The sequence below is a fragment of the Ambystoma mexicanum genome, chromosome 11, assembly GCF_040938575.1.
Source record: "Ambystoma mexicanum isolate Mex_15411 chromosome 11, UKY_AmexF1_1, whole genome shotgun sequence".
Classification (NCBI taxonomy): domain Eukaryota; kingdom Metazoa; phylum Chordata; class Amphibia; order Caudata; family Ambystomatidae; genus Ambystoma; species Ambystoma mexicanum.
In genome coordinates, this window is record NC_090934.1 from 1,284,930,832 (window position 1) to 1,284,946,299 (window position 15,468).

The following is a 15,468-nucleotide window of genomic DNA, read 5'->3' on the forward strand; positions in this document are numbered from 1 at the left end:
AGCCACTTGTTTTTGAAAAAAGAATTGAAACGTTCCATTTTGCGCAAATCACATTAGTCAGAATTCTCACGGTGTGACCTATTATATTGTCTGCTGGATTGAAAAAAGATGATCATCATGGCAAATAATTATACAAACATTTACCTTTTCGAATGGATTGTGTCCTCCCATGTATTCCTCATCTTTGCAGCTTGTTTCAGAATTCTTTTGTAGTAGTATTGGGCACTCTGTGCATCAAGACATGGTCTTGATGGCCTCCATCCCGTCCTCGGCTGTGACGTTGACGCTGGTAAAAGTAGCACGCTTGGTGACCGTTGCCTCAGTTCTGTTTTTCTGCATGCTATCAAGCTTCAGACATTTCTACGCCTCAGCGAAATCCAACTGCGTTTCTTCACTCAAAGTCAAATTTTGTCACCGAAGATGGGATTCAAGCAATGCTCGATTGAGGAGCGAAAATGTCCATAACAGACCCACATCATATCTGTTTGTGGTGCCTGGGGTTCGACCACAGAGTTGATGACTGTGTCTCAGGTCAGTCAATGACGGTGAAGGCCTTGAGGGAGAAGCAGAAACTCGTGTCAGGTAGGTCCCCTTCTGTTACCCCCTCATAAAGGAGGTCTTCGGATGAGCGATCAAAACACTAAAAGTGCTTGCGGTCTAGATTGCGACACTTGTCGTTCTCCTCCCATAAAATAATCATTGAAACAATGCCATAGATCTCCGTCTTCATCTTCTTATCCTGACAGAACAGTCACTTCCTCGAGTAAGTCGGTGTCACCCACTGAATTGGAACGATTTTGTGTGAAAATGCTGTAGGTCTTTCAAACAGCGGTTCCGAGTGCCCCTCTGAAAGAGCCTAAGAAAACACCTAAGTCCACCGCGTCTGACAAGACCAGCAGGACGCCTGTTGAGTCCACCTCTCGCGCCAGTGAGCCCCGGAGGTAAGTCTCCTCAACATGTGTCGAAGGAGTCTTCTTTGAAATGCAGGCAGAAGTTGGAAACTTCCTCCTCGACTACTGATAAAGGTACATGTACCTGGGCCCTCAAAGCCCCCCGTCAAAGGATCTATTGAAGTCTGTGAGACAGTTGACACCATAGCACTGTTACTGTGTTCAACGTCATCGGCGCCTTTGAAGATTTCAAAACCTGTGGTTGAGGCTTCAAAGTCTTTTAAGCCTATACCCAAATCTGATTTTTTTTCAGGACAATAGGATCCATTTTTGAAAAGGAGGAAGGTCAAGATGCACCTTTTGGCTTTGAATATGGTACACCTAATGTACCTGATGAACTGGTTTGTGAAGAATCCAGAATGAAGAATCTGGTGGAGACTTTTAAGGGAGGCAAGTGCCCTAGACACTTGGCCTGAAACTGACTTTGCCAACCATGAGGTGTCAGGTCATTTTGACCCTTCATACAGGGCAGCGATGAGTAAAGTCACTGAGTATCTTGGTTGGGGAAAATCAATAGCCATAATGGAAAAGGAGGATCTCATTGACATCCTTGACAGAGGACCCGCAAGAGAGCCTGTATTGTCCTTTCATATAGCTTTCAGGACAAGAGTATTAGAGAACTGGCTTAAGCCAGACTAAACACCTGCAATAAATAAGAATTTCATAAAAAAAATATATAGGTGCCTTTATTGATCTAGAATTCTTAACCAGGCGCCTTACACCGGAAAGTCTGGTGGAGCAGGCAGCAATTTCATCCTTAAAGGCCACGGCCTACCCATCTATCCCACCAGATAGGGATGACAAGATACTTGATACCTTGGGAAAAGGGTTTTCAGTGCAGTTCGTATGGCCCTCAAATCAATAAACGCAACTGGTGCATTGGCAAAGTATACCCACACCTTGTGGAATGTTATTGCTTTAGCAGTGGAACACATCCCTGAGGGCGAGGAGAGAGAAGGCTTTTTGAATCTGGTCCAAGATGGCAAGGATGCCATATGCGAGTCACTGCAATCTGGTTTAGACTCAGCCGATTCAGTCAGCAGAGCTAAGACAGCCAGCACCGTAGCCAGACGTTTTGCATGGCTTAGAAAGTTGGGTTTTGCACCTGACGTTCAGGCTTGCTTGATGGATGTGCCTTTTGATGTTTGCCAGCTCTTTGGATCAAAAGCTGATGAAAGCTTAGAAAAGCTACAAGCTTCAAACGCTGCAGCGAATTCGCAATTCGTCAACAAAAATAAAACCAAAGGCCCTCTCAGGGGTCGGCCCTTTTGTTTTTACTCATCCATCACAAGAAGAATGGGCCAATATTTGCAGAGGGGTCAAAGGAGATCTCTCTGTGGTTCCAGAGGCTGAGGAGGTAAAGCTTCCCTCTCAGCTTCTGCTGCTTTGCCTCTAGCTGTAACAGCACCTTCAAAACTACTCTGAATCGTTTGCCCACAAGACTGTGGTGGGAGGTAGGCTGCCTTTGCATCTGGAGAGTTGGCGGGACATAACATCAGATGCTTGGGCACTGCAAACAGTGTCTCACGGCTACTGCCTCCCATTTTTGACAAGGCCTCCAGATTGTCCCCCGAGAGGCCATTCTGTATCAGATCCGATCCACTCCTCTTACCGGAGGTCTTTACTACTGTGTTGGAGAAAGATGCGATAGAGTTAGTACCGGCAGCTGAGAGGATCAGGGTTGGTACTCCCTATTTTCTAATCCCCAAAAAGAACAGAGGAGTGCGACCCATCTTGGACTTGAGATGCTTGAACAAGTTCCTTCAGGCCCTTTGACTCCAGGATTGGATGGTGTCATTGGACTTTCAGGGTGCTTACTTTCATGTGCCCGTTCATCACAAACACAGTAAGTACCTGAAGTTCGCAGTTGGCGGTTCTTATTATCTTTTTCGGGTTCTGCTATTCGTGCTCGCCTCTGCCCCGAGGGTCTTCACCAAACTTATGCCGGTGGTGGCAGGAAGTCTGTGGGAGGGGATTCACATCTACCTCTACCTGGATGACTGGTTGATCAGGGCTTGTTCTCCCGAACAGGCTCAGACTCACCTCCGTTGGACTTGCCACATCCTCCACAAGCTGGGCTTCTCCTTGAACTTCAAGAATTCCCACTTGACACCATCACAGAAGCTTCAATTTATTGGGGCGGTCCTGAATTCATCCTCTGGAAAAGCCTTGCCTCCCCAGTTGAGGGCGCAACCTCTCTCGCAGATCGTCCGACAATATCAGAGTGCCTTCGACTTTCTAAGGTTTCTCGGCCTCATGGCATGCTGCATTTTTCTGGTGCTAAAAGCCTGTTTGAGAATGAGATCCCTTCAGTGGGCTTCCAGATCCGAGTGGTCTCAATTCTCTGGCAGTATAACAGACCTTCTTCGCGTCCTGAACAAGGTCTCCCAGGATCTCATGTGGTGGGCCTGCCGAGAGAATGTAATGAGAACCCTTTTAGCAACCATGGCCGGAGGTGACAGTTGTGACAGACCCCTCCCTTACATGATGGGGATCCCACATGAAAGCTTTCAATCAGCGGTAACTGGTCTCTGTCGGAGTCCAGACTTCACATCAACCTTCTAGAGCTGAGGGCACTAACACTAGTGCTGATGTCCTTTCTGTCCTCGGTATGGGGGAAAGATTTCCTGATAATGACGGACAATACGGTGGCCATGCGCTACCTCAAATAGAGAGGGTGTGTAGGGTCACTACCTCTGTGCAGAAAAGCCATGCAACTCTGGTTTTGGGCACTAAGAGAAGGAATCTCTCTGCTTGCAGTTCATCTAGCAGGAGAAGAAAACACAGCAGCGAACGCTGTGAGCAGACAGAGCACGATCTCCCACAAGTGGGAGTTAGCTCACATGGTCCTGCTGGAGATCATCGCCCTTTGGGGACCCCTCAAGTGGATCCATTTGCAACCAGTGCCAACAGGAAGGGCGACCTGTTCTACTCCAGGGAATTTCCCCTAAGAGGAGCTCTAGGGCACGCGTTTGTAGTGAACTGGGCATTTCCACTACTGTTCACGTTTCCGCAAGTCCCAGTCATTCCTCATGTCATCACCAGGTTGCGGAGGTTCGGGAAATCCATGATCTTCATTGCTACGGATAAGACGAAGAGAACATGGTACCAGGACTTCCTAGAAATGTCCATCTGCCCTCCAATGCGTCTTCCCCAAAGAGAGGGGTTGCACTCACGAGAGAGGTGTCTCCTTCTTCATCCAGAAATCAGTTCTCTGAATCTTCACGCCTGGTTTCTGAAAGGGTAAGATAAAAGATTGGCACCTTCCAAATGATGTGGTGGAGGTGTTGCTTTTCGGCCAGAAGGCCAGCAACAAAGTCTCTATACTGTTTCCATTGGAACAAATTTCCTAGCGGTGCAGGGAAAAGAGTTGTGTTCCTTTCACTTGTAATACATCTAATGTATTATCTTTTTTGCTCCATCTAGGGCTCCAAGTCACCACAGTTAAAGGATACCGGGTGGCGCTTTCTATTTTTAAGCGTTCGCTAGATGAAGGCTCCTATTTCAAGATCCTTACTGTAATCCAATTCTTGAAGGGATTGACTCACCTTTTTCCCCCAATCCCTTTTATTGTACCAGTTTGGGATTTCAATCTGGTATTAAGACAATGGGTATGCCTTTCGAGCCTCTGCATTCTTGCCCTTTCAGAATGCTAACTCTTAAAACTATGAATGGTGGTATGTTATGGCTGAGAGAAATTAAAGAAAATTGACTTTCGCACTAATATTTTACCTGGAACAACTGGAAAATAGACTTATGGAATAACTAAGGGCCACCAAACCCTGCGCAAAATCATTCAGGGACGTTTGTCTTGGAAATTTGATATAGATAGACGAAAGACTTTTTATTTTTTTTAAAGGATGTACTCTTCTCATATTTTAAAAGTTGTAATTAACGGGAAAAAAAACCTATCTTCTTGAGGGCAATAACATCAGCCTGTAGGGTGAGTGAGCTGCAGGCTCTTTCTGCGAAATTGCCTTTTACAACTTTCTATAAGTGCATGGTGGTATTGAGAGTGCGCCCATCATTTTTACCAAGGGTGGTATCTGAATTCCACCTAACACAAAAAATAGTGCTACCTACCTTCTATCCGCAACCTTACCTCTATAAAGAGAAGGAGAGATTGCACCCTTTACAACAAGAAGGGCTTTAATTTTTTACATTTCAATAATGGCAAAAGTCAGGCAGGGTGACCAGCTTTTTATAAGCTAATCAGGCCATAATTTATGGTTAGCTGTCACAAAACAGACTATTTCACGTTTGATAATCTTGTGCATTTCAGAATGCTATTCTCTAGCCAGCAAAGACCTGCCTGATGGATTAAGGGCACATTCTACCCAAGGTGTGGCTACTTCTTCAGCGCTTGAAAGGGGACCCGTGCAGGATATCTGTAAAGTGACCACTTGATCATCTTTACACACCTTCAGTAAATATTATTGTCCAGGCTCTCTGTCAGGTCAAGAGGCCAAATTTGGCAAAGCTGTACTCCATAGCATCAATCAGTACAAATACTTGGCACCCACCTTATAGTGACTGCTTTGGGAGTGTATCAAAGGTGAGGAATACGTGGAAGGACACAATCCATTTTCGAAGAACAAATTACTTACCCCATGTAATGTTCTTTTGACTGGATGTTCCTGCCACATATTCCTTATTGTCCTCCCATCCTTCCCCTCTTATTTGTCAAGCATTTCTGTGTTGTTACACCTTCCTCTCTTTCTACAGCAATTCACCAGTACCATCGGCAGAGCATGGAGAGGAAAATCTAGAACTGCAGCAACGGTTGCAGCGCATGCTACTTATACCAGCGTCGAAGACACGGCCGTGACCAGGACTGAGGTCGTAGAGGACCATGACTCGACGACCCACAGTGCCCAATACTATAAACATTTCTGTTGCAAGCAGACTTGTGTATCAAAGATGAGGAATACGTGGGAGGAACATCCAGTCGAAAGAACATTACCAGGGGTAACTTATTTGTTCTTCTATCTCAAAGGAACCTTAAATATTTATTTTTTATTTTATTTTGGTACTTATATAGCACACAAAGCCCAGAGGCATCTAGGTGCTTTAACTTAAGACTATGGTTACAGTAAGTGCATAAAACAGGCAATTTGCTTAGTTGCTGAGCAGGCAATCATTAGACCTTGAAAGTGCAGGACAATACATACTTAGGAAAGCTCACCACTTGTTACAGGGAACTACATCATAGTATATATGGGGACATAGCAGGTACATAAATTACATACTTTGGAAAGCTTGCCTCTTGGTGCAGGGATCTACATCATAGTATATATGGGGACATAGCAGGTACATAAATTACATACTTTGGAAAGCTTGCCTCTTGTTGCAGGGAACTACAACATAGTATATATGGGGACATAGCAGGTACATACATTACATACTTTGGAAAGAAAGCCTCTTGTTGCAGGGAACTGCATCATATTATATATGGGGACATAGCAGGTACAAATATAACATACTTTGGAAAGCTCACCTCTTGTTATGGGGAACTACAACATAGTATGTAAGGGGACATAGCAGATAGAAAGGTAACATACTTCGGAAAGCTCACCTCTTGTTGCGAGGAACTACATCATAGTATATATGGGGACATAGCAGGTACAAAGAAAACATACTTTGGAAAGCTCACCTCTTGTTATGGGGAACTACAACAAAGTATGTAAGGGGACATAGCAGGTACAAAGGTAACATATTTCAGAAAGCTCACCTCTTGTTGCAGGGAACTACATCATAGCATATATGGGGACATAGCGGGTACATAGATAGCAGGACTCGCTTATGTTATCGGTAGTTGGGCAAAAATACATGCAGTACATAGAGTGGTGAGGTGCGTACTTGGTAGGCACAATCTGGGATAAGAGGGCTACAATAAACAAGTGAACAAAGGCAGATATAGTAGAGCAGATAAGCAAGGCATAGTAATGATAAAGACGGCTTGCGTTATAAGATGATATTGTATGTTGTGAGTGTGTGGAAATATTGACAGAGGATACGTAGAGTAATGGATTAATGCACATTTATTGTCACCATTATGGGTGGAGGCATCAATAGCGCCAGGATCAGTCGGGACGTGAATGTTATTGTTTAGAGGAGGGGACCGTAAAGCAAGAGACCAACCCTGATATCTGGACATTGACCAGAGGAATGAGATGCTTTTCAAGTATGTGCAGCAGTCCGTGGTTAAATTGTGGATGAACATTGGTTTGAACTGCAGTGGTTTCAGAGGGGGTCCGGGCAGTAATGGTACAGGAGGCATGATATAAGCAGCTGCGGAAGCGCTATTCAGAGCAGGCCAGAAGGGAAAGAGGCTCGAAGGGAGCATAAGATTGAGGACTTAAGGCATTAGCATCGGGATAGTGTAGACAGCAGACACATTGGGCCTCATTACGAGGTTGGAGGTAGCCATGGTGCTATTAGCGCCATGGCTGCCTCCAAACTCGTTCCGACTCTGCCCTGGTGAATGGAGCAATTACTGGTCCATTCCAAAGGTTTGCGGGACTGGTAATTCCCCATTCACCAAGGCCCTTCCCCATTCCCATATGAGCCCCCATGGGGCTCAATGGGAATGGGGAAGGCGCTAATAACAGTACCGCAAATTGCGGTACCGTTATTAGCTCTAGAGTCCCTTTGCGGGTCCCTTCCTTAATGCCTGAAAAAACCAGGTGTTAAGGAAGGACCCGCAAAGGGAACTCGTAGTAGGGCGGTAAGGGATTACCAGCACCGGTGCCCTTACCGGTGCTGGTAATCCCTTACCGCCCACCTCGTAATGAGGCCCATTATATAGAGGAGCAATAGCCGATGTAGAGAGGGCGTCTGAAAAGGTTCGCCTCTTAGATGAGGAGACATCTGAAGTGCTCAGAACATGCGCAGGTGGCGGAAGATAGATGTTTGCGCATCGGGTAGGAGGGGCAATTCCAGGCAGTAGTCAGGAAAGACAGGGCCCTTGCACACAGCCCTTTCAAATAGGCCCAGCTTCGCCCCCCCAGCTTGGTCGGGACTGCGGATTTGTTGCAGGTTACAGCCAATCAGCAGGCTGAATGGTGTGGAGTGCCTCTCCAGGCACCTCCGTAAGGCCAGGCAGGGGAACAAAGCGGCGGCCATCTTCGGCATGGCTGTGAGGCCATTCAGATCCCTAGTGATGGACGCAGGATCAGTCTGTGTGCCCCAATGGAAGGGGGGGCACATCCTTCTGCTTCAGGCAGTAGTCAGGTAGGTCATCACTTGTAGAATATTTACTTTCTACGAAAGTTGTGCTATAACTGTATGTATTTTGTTTTATGTTTGTGACAGTACTTTGTGCCAATGTCACAGCCACAAATTGCACAGATGCACAGGCCAAGATGACATAATTACTTTCTGATAAAGACTAGAAAACTTATATAATATATTAATTGACTTAATTACTAGACATAGTTTCAGGTGGTCTGTGATAGAACAATCTGGAGATTATATTGTGGGACAATTTTTTATAACCCTACTCATTTACATTTAATGTCACATATTGATGTTCTCATTTGCAGAAGAAGAACGGCGAATAAGGGCCAATGATCGTGCATATAATGAAAGATTTCAGTATGCTGTAAGTACATTAAATAATATATGCAAACCGTATTATTGTAGTTTAACAGGGCATTTGGAAGGGCACGATATTTCAATTCTACAGAGAGGCATTCAACAGTGTTTTTGTTCTAAGATGTTTCATATTTTATTTTCATGTGTACCAAAGGCATTTTCTTTTATTTTTCTCTACTGCATATGATAGAAATAAATCTTTATATCAGAAGGTTAATTCATCTTTACATTGATAATACCCTTTAAAATCTTATATTTTACTTTGTGAGTAATTAAGCAAGAGGAGGTAAAGGAAATGGTGAGCACTGCTCGTGCAAAGAGCGTGTGGGGCGGCTTAGGTGTCATGCACGGGTGCATTCAAGCTTACACTTTTTTAAGACATGATTTGATGACCTAAGTGCTGATGTATTAATTGCTTAGTTTTAAAATCCCTACACCTGAGTGTGTGCACTGAGCAGCTCATTGAACAGCATTTTTGGTTTCTTCATGACTGATTTTGATCTTTACTCTATGTAAGGGAGGCATGGTATCACAAGTATGACACAAACACAAGAGGTACAATTTGTAAAAGCTTTATTCTATTTTTGGGGCTTGGAAAAACTCCTGCTTTGCCCCATAGCTATGAGGGGAGTAGTCTCTACATCAAATAATAAATTAAACAGTCCTGGTTGAGTCTGTCAAATCAAAATGGCCTATACTAACAAAACCTAATGCCTGCCCTATCTCTTATTCAAAAAGTGTGTAAAGGGGAATATGTCTGCAAACGAAATGTAGTGTTAGAATATAAAGATTATGGATTGGGGAATGTAACTCGCTCTCTAACACCAACAATTATAAATTTAGACACTTATGTCAAAATATATCACTGTAACAATTCAGTTAGTACAGAAATCAAAATGTTATTTTCAAAGATGAACAGACAACATGTGTTTCAACCACCTGGTCGTTCTCAAGGCACACTGATCAATCAAAAAGGCTCCTATTTCTTGTGAAATTGGATATTCTTATGGACCACGAATTCTTTTAGGCGCGGTAGGTAACAGAATAATTCTGAAGTCTGGTTTCCCTAATAAACTCCAATTGAAGTTATCCAACGAAGGATTACAAATAGTACGGACGAACCTCGTGTTATATCAATGTGTCACAAACCAAACACTGGTGATAAGAATGTCCAGGGAATAAAGTTGACCTTTAGTGGTGTGGAGACTATAGAAAGGGATACATCCTACGAATGATTCAGATCGGCAACTGCCAGCAAAGCATATCTCCCCACCAATGTGAGAGTGGTCATTAGCGCACACATATCAGATAGATCCCACATCTTGTATCATTTTAGAATATAAAGAGTTAATGTGGCTGATTCAGCTCCCCTCCCCACGTTTGACAGCATGGAGGAAGGCGGGCCCCGTAGACAGGACAACACACTCTGGCTCAGGTTCTCAAAACAAAGGTAGTTCAAAACAAGGATTGAGGCCCACCTGGCCTTCCACGTTAAAGTCTCTTGTTCCAGCTTTCAAAACACAGTTCAACAAAAAGTTCATGCAGGTCTCCCTCGATCGGGCTCGGACCTCTCAAAGCAAAATGTTAACATAGGTTTCCCTCTGTCGGGCTCAGACCTTTCAAACACAGCACTTTCAGGGGTTTCCAGTCCCCAAGCTTAACTCACTTCCTTTAGGGGTTCCCTTCCCCTAACTTATCACACTTCCGGTCTCCCTCAGTCGGGCTCTGACCTTTTCCTGATGTTGAAGACTTTCGAATGTGCAAGGCTTTTACTATAGACCTCTGCTCGACCACTTCTGCTTTCCTTTCAGCTCACACTCTTGTGTTGTTCCCCCCAGTGTCTTTTGGTCTGAGTAGTTCAATATCAAAAGGACAAAAGTTCAAAATTCACCTTTTCACTTCCCCTTTTTGCCACAGTTAATTTTGCTCATTACGCTTTTTCGAGTTCCTTCGCTTTATCGCTTCATAACAAAACCATTTCACATTTCGCATAGACTTTAGAGTGGACTACTTCCTTACGCAGGACCACTCCCCAAATCTGTATCGCTGGTTCCACTTTTCACATGTTCATGGTAATTAAAGTTCACCACAGGTCTGCTTTCCTTTGCATCTCATCCACACCCGTGTAGCCTTCAATTGTGCGATATATTGTTGCCACTTCAATCTTTCCTTAACAGACACCAGTCTTTCATGTCGCTCTGCCAACTCACCGGCTATGCGCATTCTTTTCATGTCTTAGCTGTTTAAATTCACGAGTCAAGTTTAATTCCATAGGCTTGGCCACGCCTCCCAAACTCTGTTGTTCACCCGCAAGGGTCGCTGGCTTCCTTGAAACACAATGCAGTCTTCTTGTCTGGGATTTGGCATTCTCCACGTGTCTTTCACGGCTCTTCGGAGGTAAGGACCTCCTGCAGGGATCTTCTGGGTCTCTCTACCCTTGGCTCTCATCCCTCTGTCGGTCGCTCTGCTCCAGTAGGTTCGCCCTCACCCCAGAGGTTCTGCTCCTTCTCGTGTTCCAACTTGCTCACAGTGTCTCCCTATGTTCCACCTTTTATCAGTGTGGGGAGAGCTTATTGGTATCAGATGTATATAATTAAAGTCAAGTGCCTGACTTTGCCTGACCCGATTAGCGGGACATGTCCAATGAGATATGTAAGGGTTAGCCTCTTTAATCTTAGTAGCCCTCTTCCTCGGCCCAGTGTTTGTGTAGAAAGGGGGGGTTGTGACATTGGAGAATCCTATAAAATAGAATGGGTCATGGGTACGGGAAAGGGGGGAATACCACGTCTCACCATCGGTCGCCTCACCCCTACTCCCCGAAGACCACTCACCCAGGTGATCCTGGGGACAAGTAGGTGAGACTAGTATGTTTTTACTCGTTTCTCACCTCTCTGATACCATCTACTAGAGTGTCTTACTTCTGATTTTCAGAAAATGTATTTCACTGTAATCTACTGTACATGCAAAGTAGGCAAAGTATATAGTTGGAAAAAAATCTCAACGAGTTAAATGCTCTCATTAGGTATCTGCATGCTGTGTGCAGGATGCCATTTTGAATCTCAGCCCTTCATCCTTCCAAGACCAATAAATTGACTAGCAATACAACGGGTAGTAATAGCACTACAACAGTTGGAAGTATGAGACACACAGCATAAAGGAATATTCAAACATGTTATTTATTTATATGACACACAGAAACCTCTTTTAAATGGTCTTAGGACATTTTGCATTAATCCATTGATGTAGTAATACGATATGTTCATGGAAAGCCCATGATGTTTGGGGATCCTACTAGTAACAGCAAATGTATTAAATGAGTCTAACAAGATACGCTACTTCATTTATAATAATAACCACGATTATCCCTAGGGTCTAATTAAGCCATAGTAAAATAAGAGTGGAGTAATTCCCTTGCATGCTTCTGAAATGTATGGTCTGGTCTCTATTAAACTAGACAAGATAACCGAAAATTAAGAATGGTAGAGAATACACGTCCTGTCCACAATGTGCCATTTTCTTTTATATCTACATAAAATAGGTGATGAAAAATAAAATACAAGATGGGATTGGCTTGCTTTTTGTTATTTGTATTGTATTGTTTATATTTCTATTTTTGGGTTGGAAGTAATGCCATTTGAATCAGAAATGCCTTACAGTAGGGGATAACAGAAGACAGATCATTCCCATAGTTGACCGTCACAAGACACATAATACAACAGCGATATTAACAATATATATATATATATTTTTTTTTATTGTGACTAGTGTAATTTGAAAACTTTTAACACATTTCCAATTATCACGCTTCACATCTATTTCTCATCTAGTGCCACTCTCTTCTCCTCTAATGTCAATCTCATTCTCTAAAATAGTCCAGACTTCTAATGCACTCTTAAGTTCCTTTTAAATGCTTATATAACTCTTCTTCTAGCTTGTCTGTTGTTTTGATGTGTCTTGCTCTTTCATAAGATTTCTAGAAAATGTATTTCAGCACACACAAATCGCAAGTTTCTTCCTTGTAAGAAGTCTCTCCGCCATTCCTCGTTTGTCTTGTTTTTAAAATGTGCCAGATAACTGTTTAGACGTTGTGCTCTTTCTTCTGCTACTGCTGTACACTCTAGTGGCAAGTATCTTGTGGTTTGCAAAGTTCCATGTATTTTGCATAATCTACACTGCCCTTTGTTCCAGTCTTGTTGACCTCTATTATGTCTATACTCGTTGGTTGGGTACACATCTAGTCTTATTTGCATCATCCTTTCTTGAAGGTGCTTACTAGGAAATGTCATCAAGTATTGCGTTAAGGGGTCCCTTTTTCAATGTTCGTTGGACTAATTTTTTAGAGATTTACATTTAAGCTTTAATTCTCTGGTTCTTATCAAATCCTCTCTTTTTAACTTTTCTTTTACTTTATCTGGATTCCTGTTTAGTTCTTCCAATGATGAGGTGTTTAGGAAAGCAGCGCTCTTGCCTTCCTCCTTTGTTGATAGAATTTTATAACCAACCACCGGTTCGAGCATTGAGAGCTTTCTCAATAGGGCTAAGGACTTCCATCTTACTACTGACTAGAGCGATTGTAAGCCTAACTCGACTCTATTGGCAGCAAACGACAAGCATCTTGGGAGTTTTAGAATAGGTTTCCAAAGCCTGCTTTCTATCTTTGTCTATGCTCTCCACGATAGGTTCAAGCCAGCTTCCCTACCATACTTGATCATAGGCATCACCTTCTGGATATAGAAAGATCGCAAGGGGGCTATTGAGAATTTCCCAAATCTTCCATTCAGTATGGCTCCTTGTGAACATAACATTTTTACTTTTGAGAATATTTAGTTTTCCCAGCTTTTTTCTGCAACTGACTGGTTAAATATTATTCCCAAATGTGAAATCTGTTTTACCTTTTCCAACCTCTCTTCTCCGATTTTCCAGTTGAAGTTCTTTTCTCTAACCTTGTTTGTTTCTCCTATAGTTAGAATTTTAGATTTGTTTGTATTTATGTCGAGGTTATTAGTCTGCATGTAATCTTGGAGTTTGTTTAGTAGGTGTTGTAGACCAATTTGGGTGTGATCTACGAGAACTAAATCATCCGCATAGCATAGCATAGAGATCTCACTATTGTTGATTGTCTCAGAGCTTCTGGTAAATCGGCAATGTATAACTGAAAGAGTGTGGTGGCAAGTGTGCAGACCTGTTTAACACCTCTTTTAGTGATTCTGTCTGTAGATAGGGCTCCTTCGTTGTTAAACCTTAGTCGCATGGTAGTACTCTCATGAAAGGCTTTGACGGGCTACAAGATCTCCCCAGGACAATTCCACTTCTGCAGTTTCAGCCAAAGCTTGTGTCGATCTACTCCTTCAAAAGCTTGCCTTAGATCTATAAAGGCTAGGTGTAATTTCTCTTTAGCTCTGATAGAGTTCAGTTTCAATAGTGATAAGATGAAAAGATTTAGCTCCGTGCCAGGGCCCATCGTAAAACCTGAGTGGTGGGCATAGATGATCTGATTGTTTTCTACCCATTCAGTTAAGCTTCTCTGCAGATGTGAGGCAAACTTCTTCCCGATTACATCGAGAAGTGCTATGGGCCGGTAGTTTGATGGGTCGTCTCATTTACCTTTAAGATTGGTACAGTGATGCTTGCTGTCGAAGACACTGGTATTTGTCTTGGTTTCACAATGTTCTTAAAGATCAAATTGATCAGTGAAGCCCACTTTTTTAAATCTTTTTTTAGGTCTAGGTTTATTAGCCCACCTGGCCCAGGCGCTTAGGAATCGTTCAGCTTTTTTATCAGTTGCTCGATTTGTCCCTCGTCTGTCTCCAGACTCCATTGATAAGATGTAATTACCAACGGGTCTTCTACTATGTTATCTGCACTGTCGAATAGTCTAGAATAGTGGTTAATCCAATCTCTTTCCAAGGCTCTGCTTATCAAGCGGCTCTGTTGGTTTAGAGTTTAATTATTTATTATTGTCCGCATATCTCTTGTTGTCACTTGTGCCATTGCTCTCAGCATCTTTTCCCCTTGTTCTTGGTAATCAACCAGTTCTTATAGTATTGCTTCTTTAATTTGATTTGACATGTTTGTACTTCACATTTGTCATTTGTTCTCTTTGTTTTATTTCCTGTCTTAGTTGTTTCCTCTTCTTAACAACTATATCACTGTATTGGTGTTTTGGGTCTAGTAGTGGCAGTTTCATTCCGGTTCTCTTTACTTCATAAGTCTTTAATAAGGTGTCATATGTTGTTGTCACATGTTCCTATCCTCATTTGCTCATCATATTTATCTGTTACAGCTAAGATATCAGTTTTTCTTAACTTCAAGCGGTTACTCCAATCCATGTTACCCTCAAGATGATATGATTGCTTGCAATATATACATAGTAGGGAGATCAGGAAGAACGATGATTCAGGGTTATTTGTATACAGTAATTGCATACTAATAAAAATCATTATCATGATAGAGAGATAGTGGGTTGGGTCAGTGCAGGTGACTGTTCAAGGGCGAGGAGATATTGATTAAGGGCAGTTTAGAATGATGACAATGTTGTGGCATTATTGATGCCAGGTGGCTGGGAGTTTCAGTGGTAGGGGTCAAGGATATTTGGGCATACATTCACCCGCGAAAGCCGGGGTGTTTTGCTGGCTAATGCATGTCACGTGTTTGGGTACCCAGGAAGTGAGCTGGGGCTGTCTGGTCCCAATCCACACTACTGGTACCAGGATGTCTGGTGTGCACGGAAGCACGGGAGCCACAGTGTTCCCTGATTGAACCACTGCTGGCGTGCATGCGTGGGGCAGAACTCATCATTTGCCAGCTGGCTGCGAGCACTCACTGGACTTTGGGATATGTGGAGGGGACCTGAGTGCAGACCAGCAGATAACCCATAGGTCCGAATCAACCTATACGCGGAGCCAAGTATCCAGAGAAGCGA

The 15,468-nt window shown here is 43.2% G+C and overlaps 1 protein-coding gene across 1 annotated transcript in view; it reads left to right on the forward strand.

Moving 5' to 3' along the window:
• ATP8B4 (ATPase phospholipid transporting 8B4 (putative)) overlaps positions 1 to 15,468 on the forward strand; it is a 5,389,235-nt gene that overhangs the window by 300,071 nt on the left and 5,073,696 nt on the right. The window contains exon 2 of the mRNA XM_069624764.1: positions 8,495 to 8,553. Coding sequence (XP_069480865.1) covers positions 8,495 to 8,553 — 59 coding nt within the window. The remainder of the gene's footprint in view (positions 1 to 8,494; positions 8,554 to 15,468) is intronic.